The sequence below is a fragment of the Oncorhynchus gorbuscha genome, linkage group LG02 (assembly GCF_021184085.1).
Source record: "Oncorhynchus gorbuscha isolate QuinsamMale2020 ecotype Even-year linkage group LG02, OgorEven_v1.0, whole genome shotgun sequence".
In the NCBI taxonomy this organism is placed as follows: domain Eukaryota; kingdom Metazoa; phylum Chordata; class Actinopteri; order Salmoniformes; family Salmonidae; genus Oncorhynchus; species Oncorhynchus gorbuscha.
In genome coordinates, this window is record NC_060174.1 from 80708593 (window position 1) to 80734122 (window position 25530).

Genomic DNA, 25530 nt, shown 5'->3' on the forward strand with positions numbered 1-25530 from the left:
CGTGCTCCAGCAGGTATATTTCACTGGTCATCCCCAAAGCCAACACTTCCTTTGGCCACATTTCCTTCCAGTTCTCTGCTGCCAATGACTGGAACGAATTGCAAAAATCACTGAAGCTGGAGTCTTATATCTCCCTCTATAACTTTAAGCATCAGCTGTCTGAGCAGCTTACCGATCACTGTACCTGTACAAAGCCAATCTGTAAATAGCACCCCATCTACCTCATTAGCACTCCATCTACCTCATGCCCATATTATTTCTCACCTTCTTGCTCTTTTGCTCCCCAGTATCTCTAATTGCACATCATCATCTGCACATCTATCACTCCAGTGTTAATGCTAAATTGTAATTATTTCTCCTCTATGGCCTATTTATTGCCTTACACCCCTACTCTTCTACATTTGCACACACTGTACATATATTTTTATATTTCTTTTTCTATAGTGTTATTGACTGTACGTTTGTTTATGTGTAACTCTGTGTTGTTGTTTTTGTCACACTGCTTTGCTTTATCTTGGACAGGTCGCAGTTGTAATTGAGAACTTGTTCTCAACTGGCCTACCTGGTTAAATAAAATAAAGGTAAAATAAAATAAAAATGAGGAGCTGATCAGATGTGCCCTTAGAGTGGACAGTAGTGACCTGAGGATGAGTCTTACCATCTGGGGGGAAAGACACGACCCGCTCAGCCTGGGCCAGGTATAAAGAATACACCCCTCCAAACTCTCCCTGGACCACATAACCAGAGCAGTGTGCCGGGCGTTCTGGACAATATCACCTCCATGATGCACCCTATTTTCCTTCTGGATGCCGGATTGCAAAGGATCATGGGCAGTGGGAGTGCCTTTCCCATAACGCGGTGCTCAGACATGAAGCAGAGGGTGTTTTCTTTACCTGTGGAATATGGGCAGGATGTAGACTCAGCTGTGGGCGTGGTTATGGTCTTTCATGGCAGACTATGAGTTACAAATTCACACACAGAGGGGCATTCCTATTTGTTTATGTCACGGATCCCTCTGCAACATTCATTGCCCCTATTCCCACTGATTGTATTTGTATATATGTGCCCTTTGTTCACCATGGTGCTGTCGATTATTGTTACAAGTGTCTCGTCCTGTGTGTTAATCATCGTGCGCTTGTATTATTTATTCAAGGTACTCCTCGCACTTTTGTTTGGATTTCTACCCTTTGTTTTGTTACGTGTTTGTTTGGTCTTCGTCCCCGTGCCTTAGCACAGCACGCCGTAATTTGGGTAAATAAAAAATAAAAAACGCTGTTACGCATTCCTGCGCCTGTCTCCCGAATCATTCATGCCAACATGACAGTTTACTTGAATATTTGATTTTTTTTTTTTCATTGGCTAACAGTGACTATTACAATCAACATCATGCTTATTTTACTATTCTGTGATATCCCCAGAAATGTTTATGAACTAATACTATTTGAAATCCATTGTGCAATCTCCAATCAAAATGATGTCTCACATTTATAGTACAAACTAAAAGTTAAATTAGGCCTACAGTAAGGGGTAAGTGGTAATGTAGGACATGGTTAACTATAGTAAAATAATGTACTGTATTTGAAATGTTTGCATTGGTGAACTTGAACTTTTAACTAAAACATTGTTCTGCTACTGCTGGCTTACACATCAGTGTTATTAACAAGATTTTAGTATCGTTGATCATTACAACTATCATTTATAATGATTACAATTATTTAATACTGTTTTTACTAAATTATAAAATTGTTATGTTATCATGGCGCATGTAAAAGAAGTCAAAGTTTGTTGATCCCTCTAACTACAGTATATAATAAGTCTAATCTCACAAGACAAGTTTTTTTCCAACCACAATCTTAGTCACAGGAACAGACTCACCAACAACCCAGCTCACCAGGCAGTAGACCTAAGAGAAGGCACACACTCCGGAAGCTCTGAGAAGTTGTTCTGAAAGAAAGAAGAAGAAACGCTTACTGAATTGAATGTTGTGTTAAAGGAGAAGGAAATCCCTTGTGAGACGAGACACATTCAAAACAATAAGTAAGTAATATATTATCTGATAATATGTAATTATGTATGATTAGATTAATCATCTATGTTTGTGTTATTACATTGTTATGAGATATACAGTATTCAAGAAGATAGATGCCTTTGCATCAAACTAACTACACAGTACCATTAGGTCTTATGAGGATATTAGAAAATCTTTGATCAGCTGTGCAACATTTTGTAGGCTACTCAAAGTGTGAAGTAATGAGAAGGGGATGATATTTTGGCTTTAAGAATTTGCAACATAATGTTGTACAACAAGGGGCAAATCAGGATACTGGAATTTACTTTTGAATAGAGATTGTGAAATGCAGAATTTGACCATGCCATTGTGTGCACTGAGTACGTGTGTATGTGAACTTTGAGGATTTGCTAAGAATGTTGGTTCAACACCTTATCAATGTACTTATGTGGTATTCTATGTTTCTATCAATAGGAATATAGTATGCATATAGTTCGGATGCAGAGAGTAAATAAGAGCCCATGGCTAAACTGATGTCCATTTACTTTTGAATATAATGTTAACAAAACACATGTACATTAAAACAGTTATTAGTCAACATTCATAAAAATAAGCTAAGATCCTTTGTGCATCTCCTGGTCACTATATCATTGCTGTCTCAGCAGTGCAACAGAGGCTGGATCAATAACACCAAGGCTCAGCCATGTAGCCTTTTAAGCTCTCAGAGCAGAGCTCTCTCTGGTGGTAATGTACTCTGATACTCCCAGGGGATGGCCTCTACCTATCTTTCTGCATCAGGCTCTCTCTCCGCTCTCCAACATCATCCCCATCGCTTTATCCATAGCATCCCTCTCTACTACTCACAGTAGTAGAGAGTAAGATTCAAACACACACACACGCTCTGTGTATAGAGGTTGATTTGTCATGCGGTTGTGCATTTAAGGTGTTTATTTAATACACGGATGATATGATAGACAAAGACATAAGAGAAAATGTGATCCAGCAGACCACTCTGTGAAATTGTCTTCATACATACATGGAAGGAATTCATTCATCTCTGTGTAAGTACAGTTATCTGTATGTTAGACCTTCAGGTCCCAGATGGCTTCATGTCCATGTTTGAATTATAGAATCATAAGCAGGTGTTGATGATGGCTTTGCATTTGCTTTGTTTGTGTGGGAAAGGTTCAGTTATTCTATTGTCATAACTGAATTCACTCCAAACTGTAAACATTCAGTCCAGTCAACATGTCGTGCATGAGCTCACTGTGAGAAACTGTACTGTAGAGCAGGCTACTAATAGAAACCATGAATATAATCAAATCATAATTGCTCACTGTTAGGTTTTACATTTTTGCATGCAATTTATTAGTTAGATGTGTCTGAAACTGTGATTCTAACATTTTTTGTTTTCATGATGATCCATGTTGTTATTGTCTACCAGTCTAGTCGTTTTCTAACAAGAGGACGATTCAAATGTACACGGTTACATAAAGACTGTATCAGAGCAGAATAAGACAAGCACAACAATTAGATTATTCAGCTTGAGTTTCAGCTATACTGTAGTTAATGTGAAAAGATTCAATTAGCATAAGATAAACAATAATGTGTTTAAATGAGGAACAGACTATACGCTGTGGTGGGAGAGAGCTCATCGTTGATGTGCTACAGTTGGTAGACACTGTGGTTTTGTTTTTTTGTAAGTAGGGAGGGGTTAGCAATCATATGACACCGCATCAGAAAATAGCCTTTCTCTGAGAGGAAGAAGCCATTTTGAGCCCCAGGTCCAGCAGCTTTAGATGAGTAGATGAGGATCTATAATGTACATCAAGTGACAGCAAAATGGCCACCAATTATGCATACAGACATTATCTCATAGAGTGGATAAGAGTCAATGTTCACGTGCTGCACACTGTTTTATGTGCTCACTGTTTTACACTGAGCGTGTGTTGTGCCTTGCAAATGGACCTGAAGTACACATTACACTCATTTTTCTTTTACAGTAATGGATCAGCAGAATAACAACATGTTCAAAAAAACAAACGTGACTAATGTTGAGCCTTAGATGATTTGCTTTCACAATGCTGTATTTCCTAGTAACACAGTTCTGTATTATTTCATTAATTTGTCAAGGGTATCATAAACCAAATTATTTGATGAGAATGAGATGGATCTAGATGTGCTGGGTTATAAATGGGGATGCGTTTGAATCATGGTCCTGACCTCTCTCTTTCTGCTGTTCCACACATGTTCTCCTCATGGTAGGCAGAGGTCTTCAGAGTTTCACTCTGAGTCATTGTCAACCCCCTTCCTCTTTTCTAGGGCATCTACAGGGAAATAACAAAACAATTTGTTTCTCATGCCATCCTTTTTCTGATAAATAATTTAAATCCCCAGAATAATGATTCATTCTGATCAGCTTAGCTTGAAGAGAAATGTGATTATTTCCAATGTGTCTCAGTAATGGCTGTCTGGGAATGTTTTGTCAGTTATTTAAGTAAAGAAAGGGTTCCAGGCCTGGATAGAGTTTTGTATTAGATACAGTTGTCATGGGGAAGTGCTAATAAATAACCAGCTTTGTTAGTCATCTGGGGGTGAAACATCACATGTCTGAAAGCTGGTGTATTTTGAGGTCAGCTCTCTTATTATGTTTCTGAGAATCTCGATAAATGGAAGAAATTGTCAAGTTAATGTCTAGTTATTAAAATGTGTATGACCAAACAATATTTCATCATGCCAAAACTCCGAAAGATAACCATGAATGCAGTCCCTCACTGCAGAAAAATAAAATAAAATTAGAACTTGTCAATCCTCTCATGGGATTTATAATATACTGAATATACTGTATTTACATGACTGTGATGTGTTATCATTGTAACTCCTCCTCTAGACCACCAGTCTGAGGAGTCATTATGAGCAAGTCAAAGGGCCCAGAGTACCCTTCCTTCTCTCTGGAGACGGATGACAGGACAGATGATGAGAGGGCACAGAGCAGACAGGTGAAGAAGCCTGACCGGCTGGTGTCTGCCCTAGGCTTAGGCAGTTCGGGGGGGCCCAAAGCCCCCATGGACTCAGACTACCAGGATGAGCTGGAGGAGGCCGCTCCCAAGATTAGATTCAATCTCAATTTTGACAAGTGAGACAACGCATTCACAAAATATAATAACACATTCTGTACAGTATGGCGACAAATGGTGTTTAATGCCTGATTGTAGGGCTAAGTCACACTAATAACAGTCTTAATACTGTTTGAGAAAACACAGATGTCATCCCTCAGGGAGGACATTTTTTTTAAATCAGAAGTTAATTTACAATATAACATGAGAGTAAGGTCTTTGTTTTGAAGCCCTTTTGGGAAAGACCATTCGTTTTTTGTTTTCCAATTGAAGAAGAAATGCTTTCCCAATACTAAAGTCTAACATTTTTCTTTGTAGAGAAGTACGATGTTTGGAGGAGAACAAAGAGGACAGGGACAGCAAGAGGTTTGACATCAAGAGGCTGTTTGAGGCCGTGTCCACTGGTGATGTCATGAAGCTGGAGGGGCTGCATCAGTACTTGCATCAGTCCATGAAAAAGCTCTCCAACACTGAGTGTGAGGGCGACTATGCATTACAGTATATAGTATTGTATAATTGTAGCATTTTAGGGTACCACTTTAAATTACAGTGCTATTATTGCTGTGTAACTACTTGTGTTATTACAGTGTAATGAGTATTGTAAACTAACCCCAACCCTAGCTTGATGTCCACACCCTGGCTCAACCCAAAACCTACCCATTAACCTAACCCTACCTTCATGTCCACACCCCAGCTAAACCCTAACTCTAGCCATTACTCTAACTATAGATTCATGTCCACACCCCGGTTCAACCTTAATAACCCTAGCTTCATGTCCACACCCCAGTTAAACCCTAACTCTAGCATCATCCTAACTTTAACTTCATGTCCACATCCCAGCTCAACCCTAACTCTAGCATAAATCCTAACTTTAACTTCATGTCCACATCCCAGCTCAACTCTAACCCTAACCTCAACTCTAACCCTAACCTCAACCCTAACCCTAGAGTGGTAATGCATTGTACCTATAGCTTTAATACTAACGCTGACCCTCAAGTGTATTATTTTATACCCCATTCTTTCACCTCTTGCTCTCCTAGATCAATCGTATGGTAAAAACGTCCTGCTGAAGGCTCTACTGAATCTGAGAAATGGCAGAAATAACACAATTGAATATCTCCTTGACATCTCAGAGAAGATGGGGGACATCAAAGAATTAGTAAATGCTGCATACACAGACAGCTATTACAAAGGTGAACTGTCATATAACCAGAATTATCATTACGTGCTGTTGTTCATCTATTCCACACATGTCTCTGACAACTCAGTTTTATATACACAGCCCTCAACATATCAAAACAGTCATGTAACTGTATATGTCAGGCCATGCATGTTATGATATTCTATCCTTTCTATCTACGGGTCAAATAGGTCAAACAGCCCTTCATATTGCCATTGAGAGAAGGAGCACCTATTTTGTTGAGCTATTGATCAAGAAAGGAGCAAACGTCCATGCCAAAGCCTGTGGGAAATTCTTCCAGCTCAATGATGGACCAAGCTTCTACTTTGGTGAGTGTGTCAGTATCACTGAGCCTTGAACAGTATCCTCCTCTGGTAGTTGACAACAGACTCTTCTATTTGTCAGTAGAGGTCTTTATGACTAAGGGAATTTTAATAAGTGTTTTATGAAGCTTTATTTAAATTTGATTTACATATCCAGAAAATATTTCCAACAAGGTTGTCACTGTTGTGGTGGATAGGTTAATAGAAAGGACATTGAATTGAGGGAAAATGTGTTTCTAGGTGAGCTACCTCTGTCCCTGGCTGCGTGTACCAACCAGCCTGAGGTGGTGGACTTTCTGCTGGAGAATGACTACCAGAGAGTGGATGTGAGGGAGAGTGATTCTCTGGGTAACATGGTGTTGCATGCCCTGGTGGTGTTGGCTGATAACACACCAGAGAACACTGACTTCATCACCTCTATGTACGACCACATCCTCACAACAGCTGCCCGCCTCCACCCCAAATGGAGGCTGGAGGACATCGAGAACAACCAGGGCCTGACGACTATAAAACTGGCTGCCAAGACTGGCAAGATCGGGGTAAGGGAGGAGTCCTGTTGTTCCTGTTAGACGTACGCATTTTTCTTTCATACAGTGCATCCAGAAAATATTCAGACCCCTTGACTTTTTACACATTTTGTTACGTTTACAGCCCTATTCTGGCTCCGTGTACTACTCTTTTCACAGAACAGCGCAAACTGGCTCTAACCAGAATAGAAAGAGGAGTGGGAGGCCCCGGTGCACAACTGAGCAAGAGGACGAGTACATTAGAGTTTCTAGTTTGTCCTAAAATTGAATAAATGTTTTTCCTCATCAATCTACACACTATACCCCATAATGACAAAGCAACAGGTTTTTAGAAATGTTGCAAATTTATTACAAATTTAAAAAAGAAATACCTTATTTACATAACTATTCAGACCCTTTGCTATGAGTCTCGAAATTAAGCTCAGGTGCATCCAGTTTCCATTGATCATCCTTGAGCTGTTTCTACAACTTGATTGGAGTCCACCTGTGGTAAATTCAATTGATTGGACATTATTTTGAAAGGCACATACCTGTCTATATAAGGTCCCAAGCCATGAGGTCGAAATAATTGTCTGTAGAGCTCCAAGACAGGATGCTGTCAAGGCACAGATCTGGGGAAGGGTACCCAAACATTTCTGCAGCATTGAAGGCCCCCAAGAATGAAGTAGACTCCTTCATTCTTAAATGGAACAAGTTTGGAACCACTAAGATGTTTCCTAGAGCTGGCCGCCCAGCCAAACTGAGCAATCGGGGGAGAAGGCCCTTGGTCAGGGAGGTGACCAAGACCCCAATGGTCACTCTGACAGAGCTCCAGAGTTCATCTGTGGAGATGGGAGAACCTTCCAGCAGGACAACCATCTCTGCAGCACCTTTATGGTAGAGTGGCCAGATGGAAGGCACTCCTCAGTAAAATGCACATGACAGCCCACTTGGAGTTTGCCAAAAGGCACCTAAAGAAACTCAGAACCTGAGAAACAAGATTCTCTGGTCTGATGAAACCAAGCATGGTGGTGGCAGCATCATGCAGTGGGGATGTTTTTCAGCATCAGGGACTGGTAGACTAGTCAGAATCAAGGAAAAGATGAAAGGAACAAAGTACAGAGATCCTTGATGAAAACCTGCTCCAGAGCGCTCAGAACCTCAGACTGGGGCAAAGGTTCATCTTCCAACAGGACAACAACTCTAAGCACACAGCCAAGACAATGCCGGAGTGGCTTCGGGACAAGTCTTTGAATGTCCTTGGGTGGCCCAGAGCCTGAACTTGAACCCGATCGAACATCTCTGGAGAGACATGAAAATAGCAGTGTACCGATGCTCCCCATTCAACCTGACAAAGCTTGAGAGGATCTGCAGAGAAGAATGGAAGAAACTCCCCAAAAACAGGTATGCCAAGCTTGTAGCGGTATACCCCAGAAGATTTGAGGCTGTAATCGCTGCCAAAGGTGTTTCAAAGTACTGAGTAAAATGTTTGAATACTTATATCTATTTCAGTTTTACATTTTTTATAAATGTACAAAGATTTCTAAAACCCTGTTTTTGCTTTGTCATTATCGGGTATTTTGTGTAGACGGATGAGGGGAAAAAAACAATTGAATCCATTTTAGAATAAGGCTGTAACGTAACAAAATGTGGAAAAAGTCAAGATTCTGAATACTTTCCGAATGCACTGTATGTGTTTATCATAATGTGCTACATCCTTCCATTATGTGCAAACCAATTGTTTTATTCCTCATCTAGCTGTTTAAGCACATGATGCATCGTGAGTTCCAGGAGAGGGAGACCAGAAACCTGTCCCGTAAATTCACTGAGTGGGTTTACGGACCTGTCCACTCCTCCCTGTATGACCTGGACTCACTGGACTCCTACGAGAAGAACTCTGTCCTGGAGATCATCGTTTACAGCAGTGACATTCCTGTGAGTCACATTTATATCAAAAGGATCAAATCATAAGCCCCTTTATACCTGGTGCTATCATGCATCCTTTGTCCTAATCTTGGCCACATTCTGATTGTGCCTAGATTTTCAGACATTCGTCTACACATCTATCCACTGCGTTGTGACCAAATTTGCTGATCCCTCCCTCTATGCAAATTATTTGAGAGGTATTATTTTTAAATAACATTTATTTATTTTAAGACACATTTTGATGGCCTGAGTTAATGGTACCACCTGTCAATGATTTTAGAGGGCTGGATAATGATAATTTAAATGGTTTCACTTTCCAGATCCAGCTACACTTCCAGACACAATGCATGCCTGACTACCTCTGGTGGTCAGGAAGATCAGATCACAATCACATCAAAATGCATCTTTTATTTATTTTTGTAGATTTTCTTTGATCTTTTATAAACAATACAAAACATTCACATACAAATGACAACATCGTACAAACATCAACTACATCACACCTGCCCCGACCCATTAGCACACACCCCCATCTCCAGCGCCCCATCACTCTGTTTCTCTCCATAGCGCACTCACTTTCAATTTTTAGATAGTAAAGTGTTTGACCTTTCCACTGTGTTAACGATGAACGATTGCTTGATTTACAGTTTTTATGATGTGATTTTTTAAAAGATGATTGACGAGTAAAGTATCGTCCAACCCATCGGGTATCTCACTGCACCCCCTCTTATGCCATGTCTTGAAATATGCAGATTTACAGATTAAAAGTACATTTACATTGTAATACTTCTGAAAGCCAACTTTCTAACTCCGCCCATAACTTATTGAGTCATTATTCGTTTTACACTTCAGACATGACTCTGCCGTTGTGCTGCAGAATTTGTGAATTTTGTCTCAATATTATTCTATAAATGTATTGATACTGGATTAAGTGTACATTTTTGTTAACTGTAATATTGTTCAATTATGGTCCAACATTCCCTCCATCTTGTGCCAACATCAGTTATTTATTTTTAAGTCTGGGTTCCAATAGTTGATACTTTTTTTCGAAGAGATTGTCAGCTGGATAGACTCTCTGCAAGGTTTTGTATAGCTTACCTATCATATGAATATCCTTTTCTGACTCAGATAGGATTTCCTCAAGATTGATCTCATATCCAAAAGATTTTGAATCAAAATTTTGTGATCGAAAACATTTAAGTTGCATGTATTTGACAATATTGCTTTTCAGAATTACCAAGTCATGTACAGTTTCTATGCCTTTAGTTTTTACATGTGGACCAATTTATCGGTGAATTCTGATAAGCTATCCAAGGATTGGTCCATAAAGTTGTGTTTTTAGAGAGTGATATTCGTTCTTGTAGAATACATTGAATTTTCTTCCAACTCTGAAGTCATTAATATTCTTAGCTTTATCCTTTGAAAATAGACACGTAAAATGATTCTGGATATGAGCATCTTAATAGTCTACACCTGTCTAAAGAATATGGGCACACTGAGAATGGATCCATGCTATCTGATAGCATTGACTAATCAGAATGTGGACAACATTAGGAAGGACACATGTTAGCACCAGGTATAAATGGGGCTCTAGATTCCATTTCCTGCTGTTGTGCCCTTGAGCAAGGCACTTAACACCTAAACTGCTCCATGAGTTCTGCACTGTGGTTAACCCTGTGCAGCTGTTCTCCAACCTCTCTGTGAATCTGTGTCTCTAAAGAGAGAAAGACTAAAATATAGATATACTAGCATAAAAGTGTGGCTATATTATATCAATATTATAAAATATCATTTCAGAATCGCCATGAGATGCTGCAGATTGAGCCTCTGAACAGGCTACTGGAGGAGAAGTGGGACAAGTTTGCTGCTCGGATGTTTTTCTTAAACTTCATGGTTTACCTGGTTTACCTCTCCGTCTTCACTGCTGTCGCCTACTACAGGAAGAAGGGAACGGTGAGGTCTTTGCATTATCACAATAAGCTACATTATTCTAGCCTGGCTGGTCCCAGAGCAATTATGTTTGGATCCATGCAAATATCATTCAGATATAGAGGAGATCAAATGATTATTTATGAATTGTTTGTCACATACAGGTGCAGTGAAATGTGGTGTTTTACAGGGTCAGCCACAGTATTATGGTGTCCTTGGAGCAAATTAGGGTTAAATGCCTTGCTCAAGGACACATCGACAGATTTGTCACCTTGATGGCCCAGGTATTAGCAGCATACCATCCTGCATCCCACTGCTGGCTTGCTTCTGAAGCTAAGCAGGGTTGGTTGTGGTCAGTCCCTGGATAGGAGACCTGATACTGCATATGGCAGCCTTTCCTCTAGTTAAAAAAAATATCCCAATGCCCCAGGGCAGTGATTTGGGACATTGCCCTGTGTAGGGTGCTGTCTTTTGGATGGGACATAAAACAGGTGTCCTGACTCTCTGTGGTCACTAAAGATCCCATGGCACTTATTGTAAGAGTAGGGGTGTTAACCCCAATGTCCTGGCTATAAATTCCCAATCTGGCCACCTAATCATCCCCAATCATCCCCAGCTTACAATTGGCTCATTCATCCTCCTCTCCCCTCTAACCGTTCCCCAGATCGTTGCTGTAAATGAGAATGTGTTCTCAGTCAACTTACCTAGTAAAATAAGGGTTAAATAAAAAAATCTAAACCAGCAACCTTTTGGTTACTTGGCCAACACGCTAACCACTAGGCTGGCTACCTGCTGTCCAAAGACAGTTATTTTAACTTCAGCTTAATTTCTTCTCTCACCCTCTGATATCCAGCCACCTTTTACTCTGGAACATACCAGACAGGAGTACCTGCGACTCGCCGGTCAGCTTTTTATAACTGTGGGAGCCTGCTATTTCTTCATAAGAGGGGTATGTGTGATGTGCTTTGATTATATGAGGATTAAGGCCAGGATTCAATCGATTCGCGCTAGATCCATGTTATAGCGCTGTTGACACTTAAAGGCATTTTCTAATTGAGCCGACACCTGCAGCGTTTACCTTGAACGCTATCTCCATTAACGCGGTAAGATTGCCTTTAAAAGCTGTGTTGTCTACAAGCGCGATTGGATTGAATCCCGGCCTAAATGTTTGAAATATAATTTAACAAAACTGTATTCAAAAGTGTGGTTGATCAAATGTTTTTCTTTTTCTATCCCAAGATATTAGACTTGAAGAGGAAACGTCCAAGCCTGGACACTTTGCTGATTGACGGATACAGTGAAATCCTTTTGTGAGTTGTACAAAATCTCTCTCCACACGCACTAATTATTTGATAGATTATCTATCACCTGCCCCTGCATACTTAAGCAATAACTAAGGGATGAGAAGAACTTCTAATAAGGACAACGCCACATCTTTCAGAATGCCTTGCAAGCTTGTGGGCTAGACCCACACACTCCTACTGGTACACACTGTATAATAACATGCTGAAGTCAGAGCGGTCCAACGCAGTACTAGTCTATCTTTCATCCTGACATCTTAGGATACATTTTTCTAAGCCATGTTGATAATGTTTCTTGGCAGCTCTATGCATGTGTGTGTAGGAAGTTTGTGTTTCACTAGTGTCAGAGGTTATCCCTCTGTGATTCCAACTCTCTTCTGCAGTGAGTTGATGCAACGCTTGACTTTAACTTGCCTTTGTGTGTAGTTTTCTGCAGGCGATCTTCTTCCTGGCCTCCTCAGTGCTGTACTGCTGTGGTAGGGAGGAGTACCTGGGTTTTTTTGTGCTGTGTCTGGCTCTCAGCTGGGTCAACCTGCTCTACTTCTCCAGGGGATACAGACACATGGGCATCTACAGTGTCATGATACAGAAGGTACACTGGATACCAGAGTTGTTGAAATAGGAACACTTGCCTTTTAGAACACAAGGAATACAATTCTATGTAGAGAGGGGACCTGATCCTAGATCAGCACTCCTGCACTGAGACTCTAGACTTCAGTCCCTTTGACACTCTTACAGAGAAGCTACAGGATTCATTGCCACAGGGTATCTACCATTGGAACAACATTGGTGTTATGACCGAGCTGTAGTTATAATCCACAGTTCATTTGATACTCTCATTCTTACTCTCTTTTTTTTTCCCTTTGTAGATGATCCTTTGTGATATCTTGCGCTTTCTCTTTGTCTACGTTACCTTCCTCTTTGGGTTTTCAGCAGGTATTTCAACTTTCCTCTGTCACTTTTGCACGCAGGGACACAAACATAGCCTGTCAGTGGCTCATGAATTCAAAATGTATTTGTTTATTCTTCCAACATCATCAAAAGACCTATTTAGAGAATATAAGCAAACAATATGATTTATTTATATATATATATATAAAAATTATATATATATACACTAACGTTTAAACGTTTGGGGTCACTTAGAAATGTCCTTGTTTTTGAAAGAAAAGCACATTTGTTGTCCATTGAAATAACATCAAATTGATCAGAAATAGTGTGTAGACATTGTTAATGTTGTAAATGACTATTTTAGCTGGAAACAGCAGATTTTTTATGAAATATCTACGTAGGCATAAAGAGGCCCATTATCAGCAAACATCATTCCTGTGTTCCAATGGCACATTGTTAGCTAATCCACGTTTATCATTTTAAAAGGCTAATTGATCATTAGAAAAGCCTTTTGCAATTATGTTAGCACAACTGAAAACTGTTGTTCTATTTAAAGAAGCATTAAAACTGGCCTTCTTTAGACAAGTTGAGTATCTGGAGACTCAGCCTTTGTGGGTTCGATTACAGGATGAAAATGGCCAGAAACAAATAACTTTCTTCTGAAACTCGTCAATCTATACTTGCTCTGAGAAATAAAGGCCATTCCATGCGAGAAATTGCCAAGAAACGGAAGATCTCATACAATGCTGTGTACTACTCTTTTCACAGAACAGCGCAAACTGGCTCTAACCAGAATAGAAAGAGGAGTGGGAGGCCCCGGTGCACAAACGAGTACATCAGAGTTTCTAGTTTGTCCTAAACTTGCAGCTTCATTAAATAGTACCTGCAAAACACCAGTCTTAACATCAACAGTGAGGAGGCGACTCATGGATGCTGGCCTTCTAGGCAGAGTTGCAAAGGAAAATAGGTATCTCTGACTGGCCAATAAAAATTAAATATTAAGATGGGCAAAAGAACACCGACAGTGGACAGAGGTACTCTCAGAATCAGAACAACAGTTTTCAGCTGTGCTAACATAATTGCAAAAGTTAATTAGCCTTTTAAAATGATCAACTTAGATTAGCTAACACAACGTGCCATTGGATCACAGGAGTGATGGTTGCTGATAACGGGCCTCTGTACGCCTATGTAGATATTCCATTAAAAATCAGCCGCTTCCAGCTACAATAGTCATTTACAACATTAACAATGTCTACACTGTATTTCTGATCAATTGGATGTTATTTTAATGGACAAAAAATGGCTTTTCTTTCAAAAACGAGGACATTTCTAAGTGACCCCAAACTTTTGAATGGTAGGGTATATTTACAGTAGCTGTCAAAAGTTTGGACACACCTACTAATTCAAGGGTTTTTCTTTATTTTTTACTATTTCCTACATTTTAGAATAATAGTGAAGACATCAAAACTATGAAATAACACATATGGAATCATGTACTAACCAAAAAAAGTGTTAAACAAATATTCTTCAAAGTAGCCACCCTTTGCGCACGCTTGGCATTCTCTCAACCAGCTTCACCTGGAATGCTTTTCCAACAGTCTTGAAGGAGTTCCCACATATGCTGAGCACTTGTTGGCTGCTTTTCCTTTCACTCTGCTGTCCAACTCATCCCAAACATTCTAATCTGGGTTGAGGTTGGGTGATTGTGGAGGCCAGGTCATCTGACATAGCACTCCATTACACTCCTTCTAAGTATAATAGCCCTTACACAGCCTGGAGGTGTGTTGGGTCATTGTCCTGTTGAAAAACAAATGATAGTCCCACTAAGCGCAAACCAGATGGGATGGCGTATCGCTGCAGAATGATGTGGTAGGCATGCTGGATAAGTGTGCCTTGAATTCTAAATATATCAGACAATGTCACCAACAAAGCACCCCCACACCATGACACCTCCTCCTCCATGCTGGGAACCACAGATGCGGAAATCATCCCTTCACCTACTCTGCGTCTCACAAAGACACGGCGGTTGGATCCAAATATCTCAAATTTGGAGTCATCAGACCAAAGGAGATATTTCCATTGGTCTAAAGTCCATTGCTCGTGTTTCTTGGCCCAAGCAAGTCTCTTCTTATTATTGGTGTCCTTTAGTAGTGGTTTCTTTGCAGCGATTCAAGCATGGTTGGATTCACACAGTCTTCTCTGAACAGTTGATGTTGAGATGTGTCTGTTACTTGAACTCTGTGAAGCATTTATTTGGGCTGCAATTTCTGAGGTGCAGTTAACTCTAATGAACTTACTCTCTGCAGCAGAGGTAACTCTGGGTATTCCTTTCCTGTGGCGATCCTCGTGAGAGCCAATTGGATCATAGCGCTTGATGGTTAGTTCTTGAAATGTTCCGGATTGACTGACCTTCATGTCTTAAAGTAATGATGGACTATGGTTTCTCTTTGATTATTTGAGCTGTTTTTTTGCCATAATATGGACGTGGTCTTTTACCAAATAGGGCTATCTTCTGTATACCACCCCTACCTTGTCACAGCACAACTGATCGGTTCAAATGCATTAAGAAGGAAAGAAATTCCACAAATGAACTTTTAACAAGGCACACCTCTAAATTGAAATGCATTCTAGGTGACTACCTAATGAAGCTGGTTGAGAGAATACCAAGAGTGTGCAAAGCTCTTGTTAAGATGGTGCCGAAGAGGATGGGTGACATTTTACATGTCGTAACCAATTGTGCTATTTAGTTTGCTTTTTTGCATTGTTTGTAACTTTGTTTTTTACTTATTTTGTACATAATGTTGCTGCTACTGTCTCTTATGCCCCAAAATAACTTCTGGACATCAGAACTGGGAATACCCACCATGAACTGGAAGAAGCTTTTTCCTTTGAATCCGCCAAAAAATATAAACTGCTCTCCCGGCAACAGGCCCAGATCCACGTCATTTGTGGAGAAAAGACAGAGGAAAAGAGGACGCAGATTGGGCTGCCTTTTGAGAATCCGTAGGCGAGCGAGTAAACTCCCACATCCATCAATTCTACTTCCTAACATGCAATCATTGGAAAATAAAATTGATGACCTACGATTACGATTGTCTTACCAACGGAACATTAAGAACTGTGTTTCACCGAGTCGTGGCTGAACGACGACAAGGATAATATAGAGCTGGAGGGATTTTCAATGCACCGGCAGCACAGAGAAGCTATGTCTGGTTAGACGAGGGGTAGGGGTGTGCGCCTTTTTGTCAATAACAGCTGGTGCGCGACGTCTAATATTAAAGAAGTCTCGAGGTATTGCTCGCCTTAGGCAAAGTACCTTAAGATAAGCTGTAGACCACACTATCTACCAAGAGAGTTCTCATCTATATTATTCGTAGCCATCTATTTACCACCACAGACCGATGCTGGCACTAACACCGCACTCAACCAACTCTATAAGGCCATAAGCAAACAAGCAAATGCTCACCCAGAAGCAGCGCTCCTAGTGGCCGGAGATTTTAATGCAGGCAAACTTAATTCAGTTTTACCAAATTTATTACCAGCATGTCACATGTGCAACACCTTTATTCCACACAGAATGCATACAAAGCTATCCCCCACACTCCATTTGGCAAATCTGACCATAATTATTTCCTCCTGATTCCTGCTTACAAGCAAAAACTAAAGCAGGAAGTACCAGTGACTCACTCAATACGGAAGTGGTCAGACGACGCGAATGCTATGCTACAGGACTGTTTAGTTAGTACAGACTGGAATATGTTCCGGGATTTATCCAATGGCATTGAGGAGTATACCACCTCAGTCACCGGCTTCATCAATAAGTGCATTGACGCCGACGTTGTCCTCACAGTGACCATACGTACATATCCCAACCAGAAGCCATGGATTACAGGCATCATCCGCATTGATCTAAAGGCTAGAGCTGCTGCTTTCAAGGAGAGGGACACTAATCCAGACGCCCTCAGACGAATCATCAAACAAGCAAAGCACCAATACAGGATTAAGATCGAATCCTACTACACCAGCTCTGACGTTCGTTGGATGTGGCAGGTCTTGAAAACTATTACGGACTACAAACGGAAACCCAGACGCGGGCTGCCCAGTGACGCGAGCCTACCAGATGAGCTAAATGCCTTTTATGCTCGCTTCGAGGCAAGCAACACTGAAGCATGCACAAGAGCACCAGCTGCTCTGGATGACTGTGTGATTACGCTCTCGGTAGCCGATGTGAGCAAGACCTTTAGACAAGTCAACATTCACAAAGCCATGGGGCCAGATGGATTACCAGGATGTGTACTCAAAGCATGACCGGACCAACTGGCAAGTGTCTTCACTGACATTTTCAACCTCTCCCTGACTGAGTCGAAAATACCTACATGTTTCAAGCAGACCACCATAGTCCCTGTGCCCAAGGAAGTGAAGGTAACCTGCCTAAATTATTACCGCCCTATAGCACTCACGTTGGTAGCCATGAACTGCTTTGAAAGGCTGGTCATGGCTCACATCAACAGCATCCTCCCAGATACTGTAGACCCATTCCAATTCGCATACTGCCCCAACAGATCCATAGATGACGCAATCTAAATCGCACTCCACACTGCCCTTTCCCAGCTGGACAAAAGGAACACCTATGTGAGAATGCTGTTCATTGACTACAGCTCAGCGTTCAACACCATAGTGCCCACAAAGCTCGTCACTAAGCTAAGGACCCTGGAACTAAACACCTCCCTCTGCAACTGGATCCTGGACTTCCTGACGGGCCTCCCCCAGGTGGTAAGGTTAGGCAACAACACGTATGCCACGCTGATCCTCAACTCTGGGGCCCCTCAGGGATGTGTACTTAGTCCCTTCCTGTACTCCCTGTTCATCCGCGACTGCATGGCCAAACATGACTCCAACACCATCACTAAGTTTGCTGACGACACAATAGTGGTAGGCTTGATCACCGACAACAATGAGACAGCCTATATGGAGGACGTCAGAGAACTGGCAGTGACAAATAAAGTGTGATTAGAAGCTGTCATCAAGCCAAAGGGTGGCTGCTTTGAAGAATCTCAAATATAAAACATATTTTGATTTGTTTAACACTTTTGTGGTTACAGCATGATTCCATATGTGTTGATGTCTTCACTGTAGAAAATAGTAGAAAAAACAAAAAAACCTTGAATGAGCAGGTGTGTCCAAACTTTTGACTGGTACTGTATGTAAACAAAACTCTGTGAATGGACCGTAGTAAAGCATTCTCTGTCCCTCCACAGCGGTGGTCACTTTGTTGATGGAACCTGATTTGCCAGCCAATAATACAGCACAGCCAATAGACAGTACAGATGGAAGAGGTCGTACATTTTTCCTTCCCACTGAGGATTCATGTATAAAACCCACCTTCAGGAACATCTCTCACACTATCATGGAGCTGTTCAAGTTCACCATCGGCATGGGAGACCTGGAGTTCACAGAGGGGTAATAATTGATTTTCCAGATGCTAAAAGGCTATTTAGATAGACATGTCTAGCACCCACCTGAGTGATGCCAAAACAGCTATTTTTGCTTCCATATACTGTACTAGCTATCATGGTGGGGAAATGGGCAGTTATTTAGGCAATTAGGAATGTGTTTTTTCTAGGTACCAGTACAAGGAAGTGTTTTACATGCTGCTAATCTCCTACATCGTGCTCACCTACATCCTGCTGCTCAACATGCTCATCGCCCTCATGAGCCGCACTGTGGAGAAGATGTCCCTGGAGAGCACCAGCATCTGGAAACTACAGGTGATCCTCCATGGGTTCACTGGCAGACAGACAGATGTACTGACTGACAGGAAAATGGCACAATTTTTTTATGTGTTTGTTTTTGTGGATAGTTTGATCTTAGCTCATTCATTGTAATGAACACGTGTGTCTACAGCGGGCCCTCACCATCCTGGATCTGGAAAGGAGCCTGCCTCGCTGCTTGAGAAGGAGGCTTCGTTCTGGGGTGGACAAGGACCTGGGGACCAGGGCTGGAGAGAAAGACTGCCGATGGTGCTTCAGGTAGTCAATTTATTTACATACTGTAGATGTTGAATCAATGATGAGAGAATAGATCAAATTAAAAAAATGTTTCTGACAAAAGTACAAGTGAACATACCTGTACATTCCTATTGGATAACATTCTATAGATTTGATTGCGTCCAATATCAATAGCATGACAATCATTCCCAACACTAACCCATTTCGACAGGAACCCATCATATCAGGAAAATATAATTTAAAGCCCCTCATACAACCCCAGCTGTGTAATTGTGCGTCTAGAATTAAATGACTGAATGCACTCCACAGCCGCTGTGCACAGCAGCACCACAGCCTGGTACATGGTGTGCTGCATCATTGATTTGCTTTCTGTGACAGCTGATGGATGTGTCATACACTCAGGGACAGTAATTGGAGCATGTGTCTGTCTATCTGTCTGTCCTCTCAGAGTGGAGGAAGTCAACTGGAACAAATGGAACACCAACCTGGGAATAATCAATGAGGATCCAGGGAGCGGAGATACGGCCAGGCTGTCCCCTACACACAGCAGCAGAACGCTAGGCAGAGGTATAGGCCTAGTGTGTGTGTCCGTTTGTGTGTGAGTTGGGAGAGAAAGAAAAACTATGAGTTTTTGGTTGGAGGCAATTTTACACCTTCTGGATCACATAATATTATTCTGTCCTAATCAGTACTATTCAAATGTAAGTACACAAATCTAGTACCGAGTAGGACCACCCTTTTCCTCCAGAATTCTTCAGGGCATGGATTCTACAAGGTCTGGCATTCAAACGTTGCTCAATTGGTATCAAGAGACCTAACGTGTGCCAGGAAAATATTCCCTTCACCATTACACCACTGTCACCAGCCTGTACCGTTGACACCAGGCAGGATGGGGCCATGGACTCATGCTGCTTACGCCAAATCTTGACTATGCCATCAGCCTGTACCGTTAACACCAGGCAGGATCGGGCCATGGACTCATGCTGCTTACGCCAAATCTTGACTCTGCCATCAGATTGACGCAAGAACGGTGATTCGTCGGAACAGGCAATGTTTTTCCACTCCTCAATTGTACAGTGTTGGTGGCCCAGCTTGTTTTTCGCTGATAGAAGTGGAACCTGGTGTGGTCTTCTGCAATAGCCCATCTGTGACAAGAACAGACGAGTTGTTCATTCCGAGATGCCATTCTGCGCCGTTATTTGCCTGTTTGTGGCCCACCTGTTAGCTTGCACGATTCTTGCCATTCATCTTCGACCTCTCTCATCAACGAGCTGTTTTTGCCCACAGGACTGCCGTTGACTGGATGTGTTTCGTTTGTCACACCATTCTCAGTAAACCCTAGACACTGTTGTGCGTAAAAGGCCCAGGAGGGTGTCCATTTCTGAGATACTGGAACAGTGTTGTGCCCCTGCCAGAATCCCCCCCTTCTAATTTCCTTAATTTTGTCACTAGAGTCAAATACAGCGACATGGGCAGCAATGAAGAACGTTGAAAGTGGGGAGAATTATGTCAGGGGGGAGATTTTCGGCACAACACCGGCACACCTGGCACTAACGATCATACCACGCTCAAAGTCACTTAGGTCACTCTTTTTGCTCATTCAAATGTTCAATCGAACAGTAATGGGATGCCTCGATGCCCGCCTGCCTGCTTTATATAGCAAGCCACGGCCACCATTTTCGTGAACGGGGTACCTAATAAACTGGCCACTGAGTGTATATGGACATTAATATACTGTATCAGTCATTTGAGTGCATACAGATGAACATTTCAAACTCCTTTTTCTCTACAGAGAAGAGCTGGCGGGGGTTCCTGGGAAATGTCAGTCGAAGACAACATACACAGCCTCAGCAACAAACACAAGTAGAGAGCACAGAGATGTCCTCTCTGTCTCCTCTCAACCATGTCTGAAGTCTGCTCTAGCATCCTCCTGACCTAGATGGTTCTCTTTCTTGCAATGATTGTGATGTTTGGTTGTTTTACCTATGCACTGATTTCATGAAATTGCTAAAATGTATATGTACTCTGGTTTAGTCCTATCGTGTGGTTAATAGGAGGGTAGTGGAGGGTTCTAGCCTCTAGAGGGCAGGTTTAAACAGCCAAAGAAACACATTCACTCCACTGTTATTGTGATTTACAACATTGATTTATTTATACTTCAAGCTGATTGTTATTCTGTTAAATCTATGTGCCCTAAAATGACTGCAATCTGTGTTGAGCAAATCGTAGAGATGAGATCATAATAAAGGAAATCATTGCAGTAGTGGTCCTTAATCCTCATATGTTTACTTAAAATTTAGCAATAACATAACTGGAAAAGTGTATAAATATATGGTTATTTTAATGAACTAATGTATTGACATACTTACCTGGCTACCCAGACTAATTCCTCAGACCGAAAGCCACACCCACAAAGGTTTGTTTCTTCTCTGCAATGAGTCTGGATTTGACTCTTAGACCTTTATTGAATGCGAACACATTCGGACCGTCTGATTGGTCCCAGAAACCAATGGGTTGGGCCATAAGTATAGTAATAACCAAAAAGATAACTAACCTAAGACAGCCTGTCGTTTCCAAATGGGAGAAAATTAATCATATACTGCTTTGACATAGGATTTAAGGTATTTTGCCTGTAAAAACAATTGAGAAATGTTTATATGACCCTTTTACAAACAAGCCTATTTTTACCATATTCTTGCCTGCATGCACCTTTTATACCTCCCGTGTGCATGACGACATGCCAGGGAAGAGTGGTTGTAGTGGTGTGCAGATGAGGGTGGTCATCTATTTTAATAAATACATTGACAATATACACCATCAAAAATAAATCCATTATTAATTAGTTTAGGCAGGTCCTATGAAACATAAGACTAATACAATGTATTTTCAAAAGAGTTGAATGGCATATTGAGTTGAATGGCATATTGAGTTGAATGGCATATTGAGTTGAATGGCATATTGAGTTGAATGACTGATCTCTGCAGCCTATATGACTGCGGCATGAAATCAGTTATTTTGTTAAATAGACTAGACACACAGTCAACACACATATTTGACAGTAGGCTTAGAATTTTAGGAAATACAACTATTTTTTCTACACAACTTGCATTATGGCAACAACATGTGGAACCCATCATATAAAAAAGAGAGCTTTTGAAACAGAGCCCAAGGAAAAAGCCCATTTTAATCCACGTTTCATCGCTTTCCTACCCTCCCTCTGCTTTGTTTAGGGAGCAGGCATAGGGTCTTACTCTGAATGTAACTTCATACTTTTCAAAAGCATTTGAACACCCTCCCCTCCGTTGGCTTTTGGGGTTGCTTATACATGACCGAGCAGAATAATAGGCCTACGCTGAATTTAGGCTACATTATTGCACGGTAAATGTTTCTGATCAGTGATAGATGAGACAACAAATAGATGAGCAAAACCACCTCCACTTTTTTGTCCAGCCAGACAATTAACCAAATATACAGATGGAGATTTAGTGAAACAAAATCACATTGATTGATTAAGATAAGTCACAGGCCTTTGGTTGGGAGTAGGCCTCGACTAGGTTACTAAGCGACCGAATAATCCACTTGTTAATCTACATAACATCCTGGCAAAATGCTCTGATCAGTGCTAATAAATGAGCCAAATAGACAAGATGATAATGAGCACCACTCACCTCAATTTAGCTAACGTTTCCCCAGCCTAATATCCAAACAGAGATTCAGTGGGAAAAAAAACTGTGACATTGATTTATCAAAACACCAAGCTTGTCTCAAAGCAGAGCAAAACGGGGCTGAAATAGTTGACCACACACAGATAGTTTATTGCTTCTATCAAATGTATTATAAAAATTGGATGACTTTGGGGTTTCAGTAAGCAACAATTGAATGCCTTCAACCGCATTAGCCTTCTTTATTCCAATATTTTTTGTCATTCAGTGATATTTATTCCCACATTAATTATTTATGGGTCCACCCACTTGTGGTTAAGAAAACAGTGCATGTGGTGGGTTCTGCAAAGAGATGATAGTAGTATGTGATGGGTGATGATAGTTGTATGTGATGGGTGATTATAGTAGTAGGAGATGGGTGATGATAGTAGTGTGTGATGGGTAATGATAGTAGTATGAGATGGGTGATGATCGTAGTATGTGATGGGTGATGATAGTAGTATGTGATGGGTGATGATCGTAGTATGTGATGGGTGATGGTAGTAGTATGAGATGGGTGATGATAGTAGTATGTGATGGGTGATGGTAGTAGTATGAGATGGGTGATGATAGTAGTATGTGATGGGTGATGGTAGTAGTATGTGATGGGTGATGATCGTAGTATGTGATGGGTGATGGTAGTAGTATGAGATGGGTGATGATAGTAGTATGAGATGGGTGATGATAGTAGTATGAGATGGGTGATGATAGTAGTATGTGATGGGTGATGATAGTAGTATGAGATGGGTGATGATAGTAGTATGTGATGGGTGATGATAGTAGTATGAGATGGGTGATGATAGTAGTATGAGATGGGTGATGATAGTAGTATGAGATGGGTGATGATAGTAGTATGAGATGGGTGATGATAGTAGGATGTGATGGGTAATGATAGTAGTATGAGATGGGTGATGATAGTAGTATGTGATGGGTAATGATAGTAGTATGAGATGGGTGATGATAGTAGGATGTGATGGGTAATGATAGTAGTATGAGATGGGTGATGATAGTAGGATGTGATGGGTAATGATAGTAGTATGAGATGGGTGATGATAGTAGGATGATCGTAGTATGTGATGGATCATGATAGCAGTATGAGATGGGTGATGATTGTAGTAAAGGGAGCTGCCTAGCAACCATCAAGAACTTAAGAATGTAGGCATAAAGGCTACATTTAAGTGATAATGCCCGAGAAGCCGATGTTTGGAGGATATATTCGTTGAGGGCCAGTGTTGTGCCAAAAATCTCCCCCCTGCCAGAATCCCCCCCCACATGAACGTGCACACACTCAATTCTCCATTGCTGCGACTTCCTTGCTAGTTGAGATTTCTGCTCTTCATTCAGTTGTCAGTTTAGCCTACATTTCATTGATCTTAGTAGCAGAAAGCATTTTTATTTGTGTCCTTCAATGCAGCTGTCAATGATCATGTTAGGCTGCATCTCATTTTATTTTTTATGGCAGTTCGATCACGGGGGAGGCACTAGTAATGTCTACATTTTTCAGTTTGGCTATTTGTTTCAAGTGTATTAGTCTATAAATAAATATCTTTGGCAAAATGTGTCATCTCTCCCATGTCTTATTCAACTAGTACTTGTTCTGAAATGTTTATTGCTTGCCTCCATTTTACTCCCTCCTTTGTTTAATATAACACGCATACATTAATGATTAATTTTGGTTGCCTATCCTGATGTGAAGTTTGTTCTATAGAAAGTATTTGACTCTGATGTGTGCCACAGAAAGTATTTGACTCTAGTGACAAAATTAAGGAAATTAGAATGGGGGTAGGATTTCGTCACGGCCATTTTCTTGTGTGCCGAAACTGGGTAGCCATTTGATTAGATATTCAGTAATCCTAATGACAAAGCAAAAACAGGCTTTTAGAAATGTCTAAAAACTGAAAAATAGTATTCAGACCCTTTACTCAGTACTTTGCTGAAGCACTTTTGGCAGCGATGACAGCCTCAAGTCTTCTTGAGTATGACACTACAAGCTTGGCACCCCTGTATTTGGGGAGTTTCTCCCATTAATATCTGCAGATCCTCTCAACCTCTGTCGGGTGGGGAGCGTCGCTGCACAGCTATTTTCAGGTCTCTTCAGAGATTTTCAATTGGGTATAAGTCCTGGCTCTGGCTGCTCCACTCAAGGGCATTCAGAGACCTGTCCCGAAGCCACTCCTGCATTGTCTTGGCTGTGTGCTTATGGTCATTGTTCTGTTGGAAGGTGAACCTTTACCCCAGTCTGAGGTCCTGAGTGCTCTGGAAAGGATTTATCATCAAGGATCTCTCTATACTTTGCTCCGTTCATCTTTGCCTCGATCCTGACTTGTCTCCCAGTCTCTGCCGCTGAAAAACATACCCACAGCATGATGCTGCTACCACCATGCTTTACCGTTGGGATGGTGCCAGGTTTCCTCCAGACGTGAAGCTTGGCATTCAGGCCAAAGACATCAATCTTGGTTTCATCAGACCAGATAATGTTGTTTCTCATGGTCTGAGAGTCCTTTAGGTGCCTTTTGGCAAACTCCAAGCGGTCTGTCCTATGTCTTTTACTGAGGAGTGGCTTTGTCTGGCCACTCTACAATAAAGGCCTGATTGGTGGAGTGCATAGGGAGTTCAGTCGCAGGGCTGTGAGCGTTGTGGT

At 41.3% G+C, this 25530-nt stretch overlaps 1 protein-coding gene across 1 annotated transcript; it reads left to right on the plus strand.

The window, feature by feature from the left end:
• Nucleotides 1-1882: 1882 nt before the first annotated feature.
• Nucleotides 1883-21448, plus strand: LOC124010807 (transient receptor potential cation channel subfamily V member 1-like). The gene is made up of 17 exons (XM_046323486.1): nt 1883-2037; nt 4899-5144; nt 5443-5600; nt 6165-6317; nt 6496-6633; nt 6868-7166; nt 8892-9068; nt 10857-11012; nt 11842-11937; nt 12228-12298; nt 12716-12881; nt 13159-13225; nt 18439-18640; nt 18804-18948; nt 19085-19209; nt 19637-19755; nt 20981-21448. Exons 2-17 carry the CDS (start codon nt 4921-4923, stop codon nt 21097-21099), a joined length of 2415 nt encoding a protein of 804 aa, XP_046179442.1. The 5' UTR covers nt 1883-2037; nt 4899-4920; the 3' UTR covers nt 21100-21448.
• Nucleotides 21449-25530: the final 4082 nt, after the last annotated feature.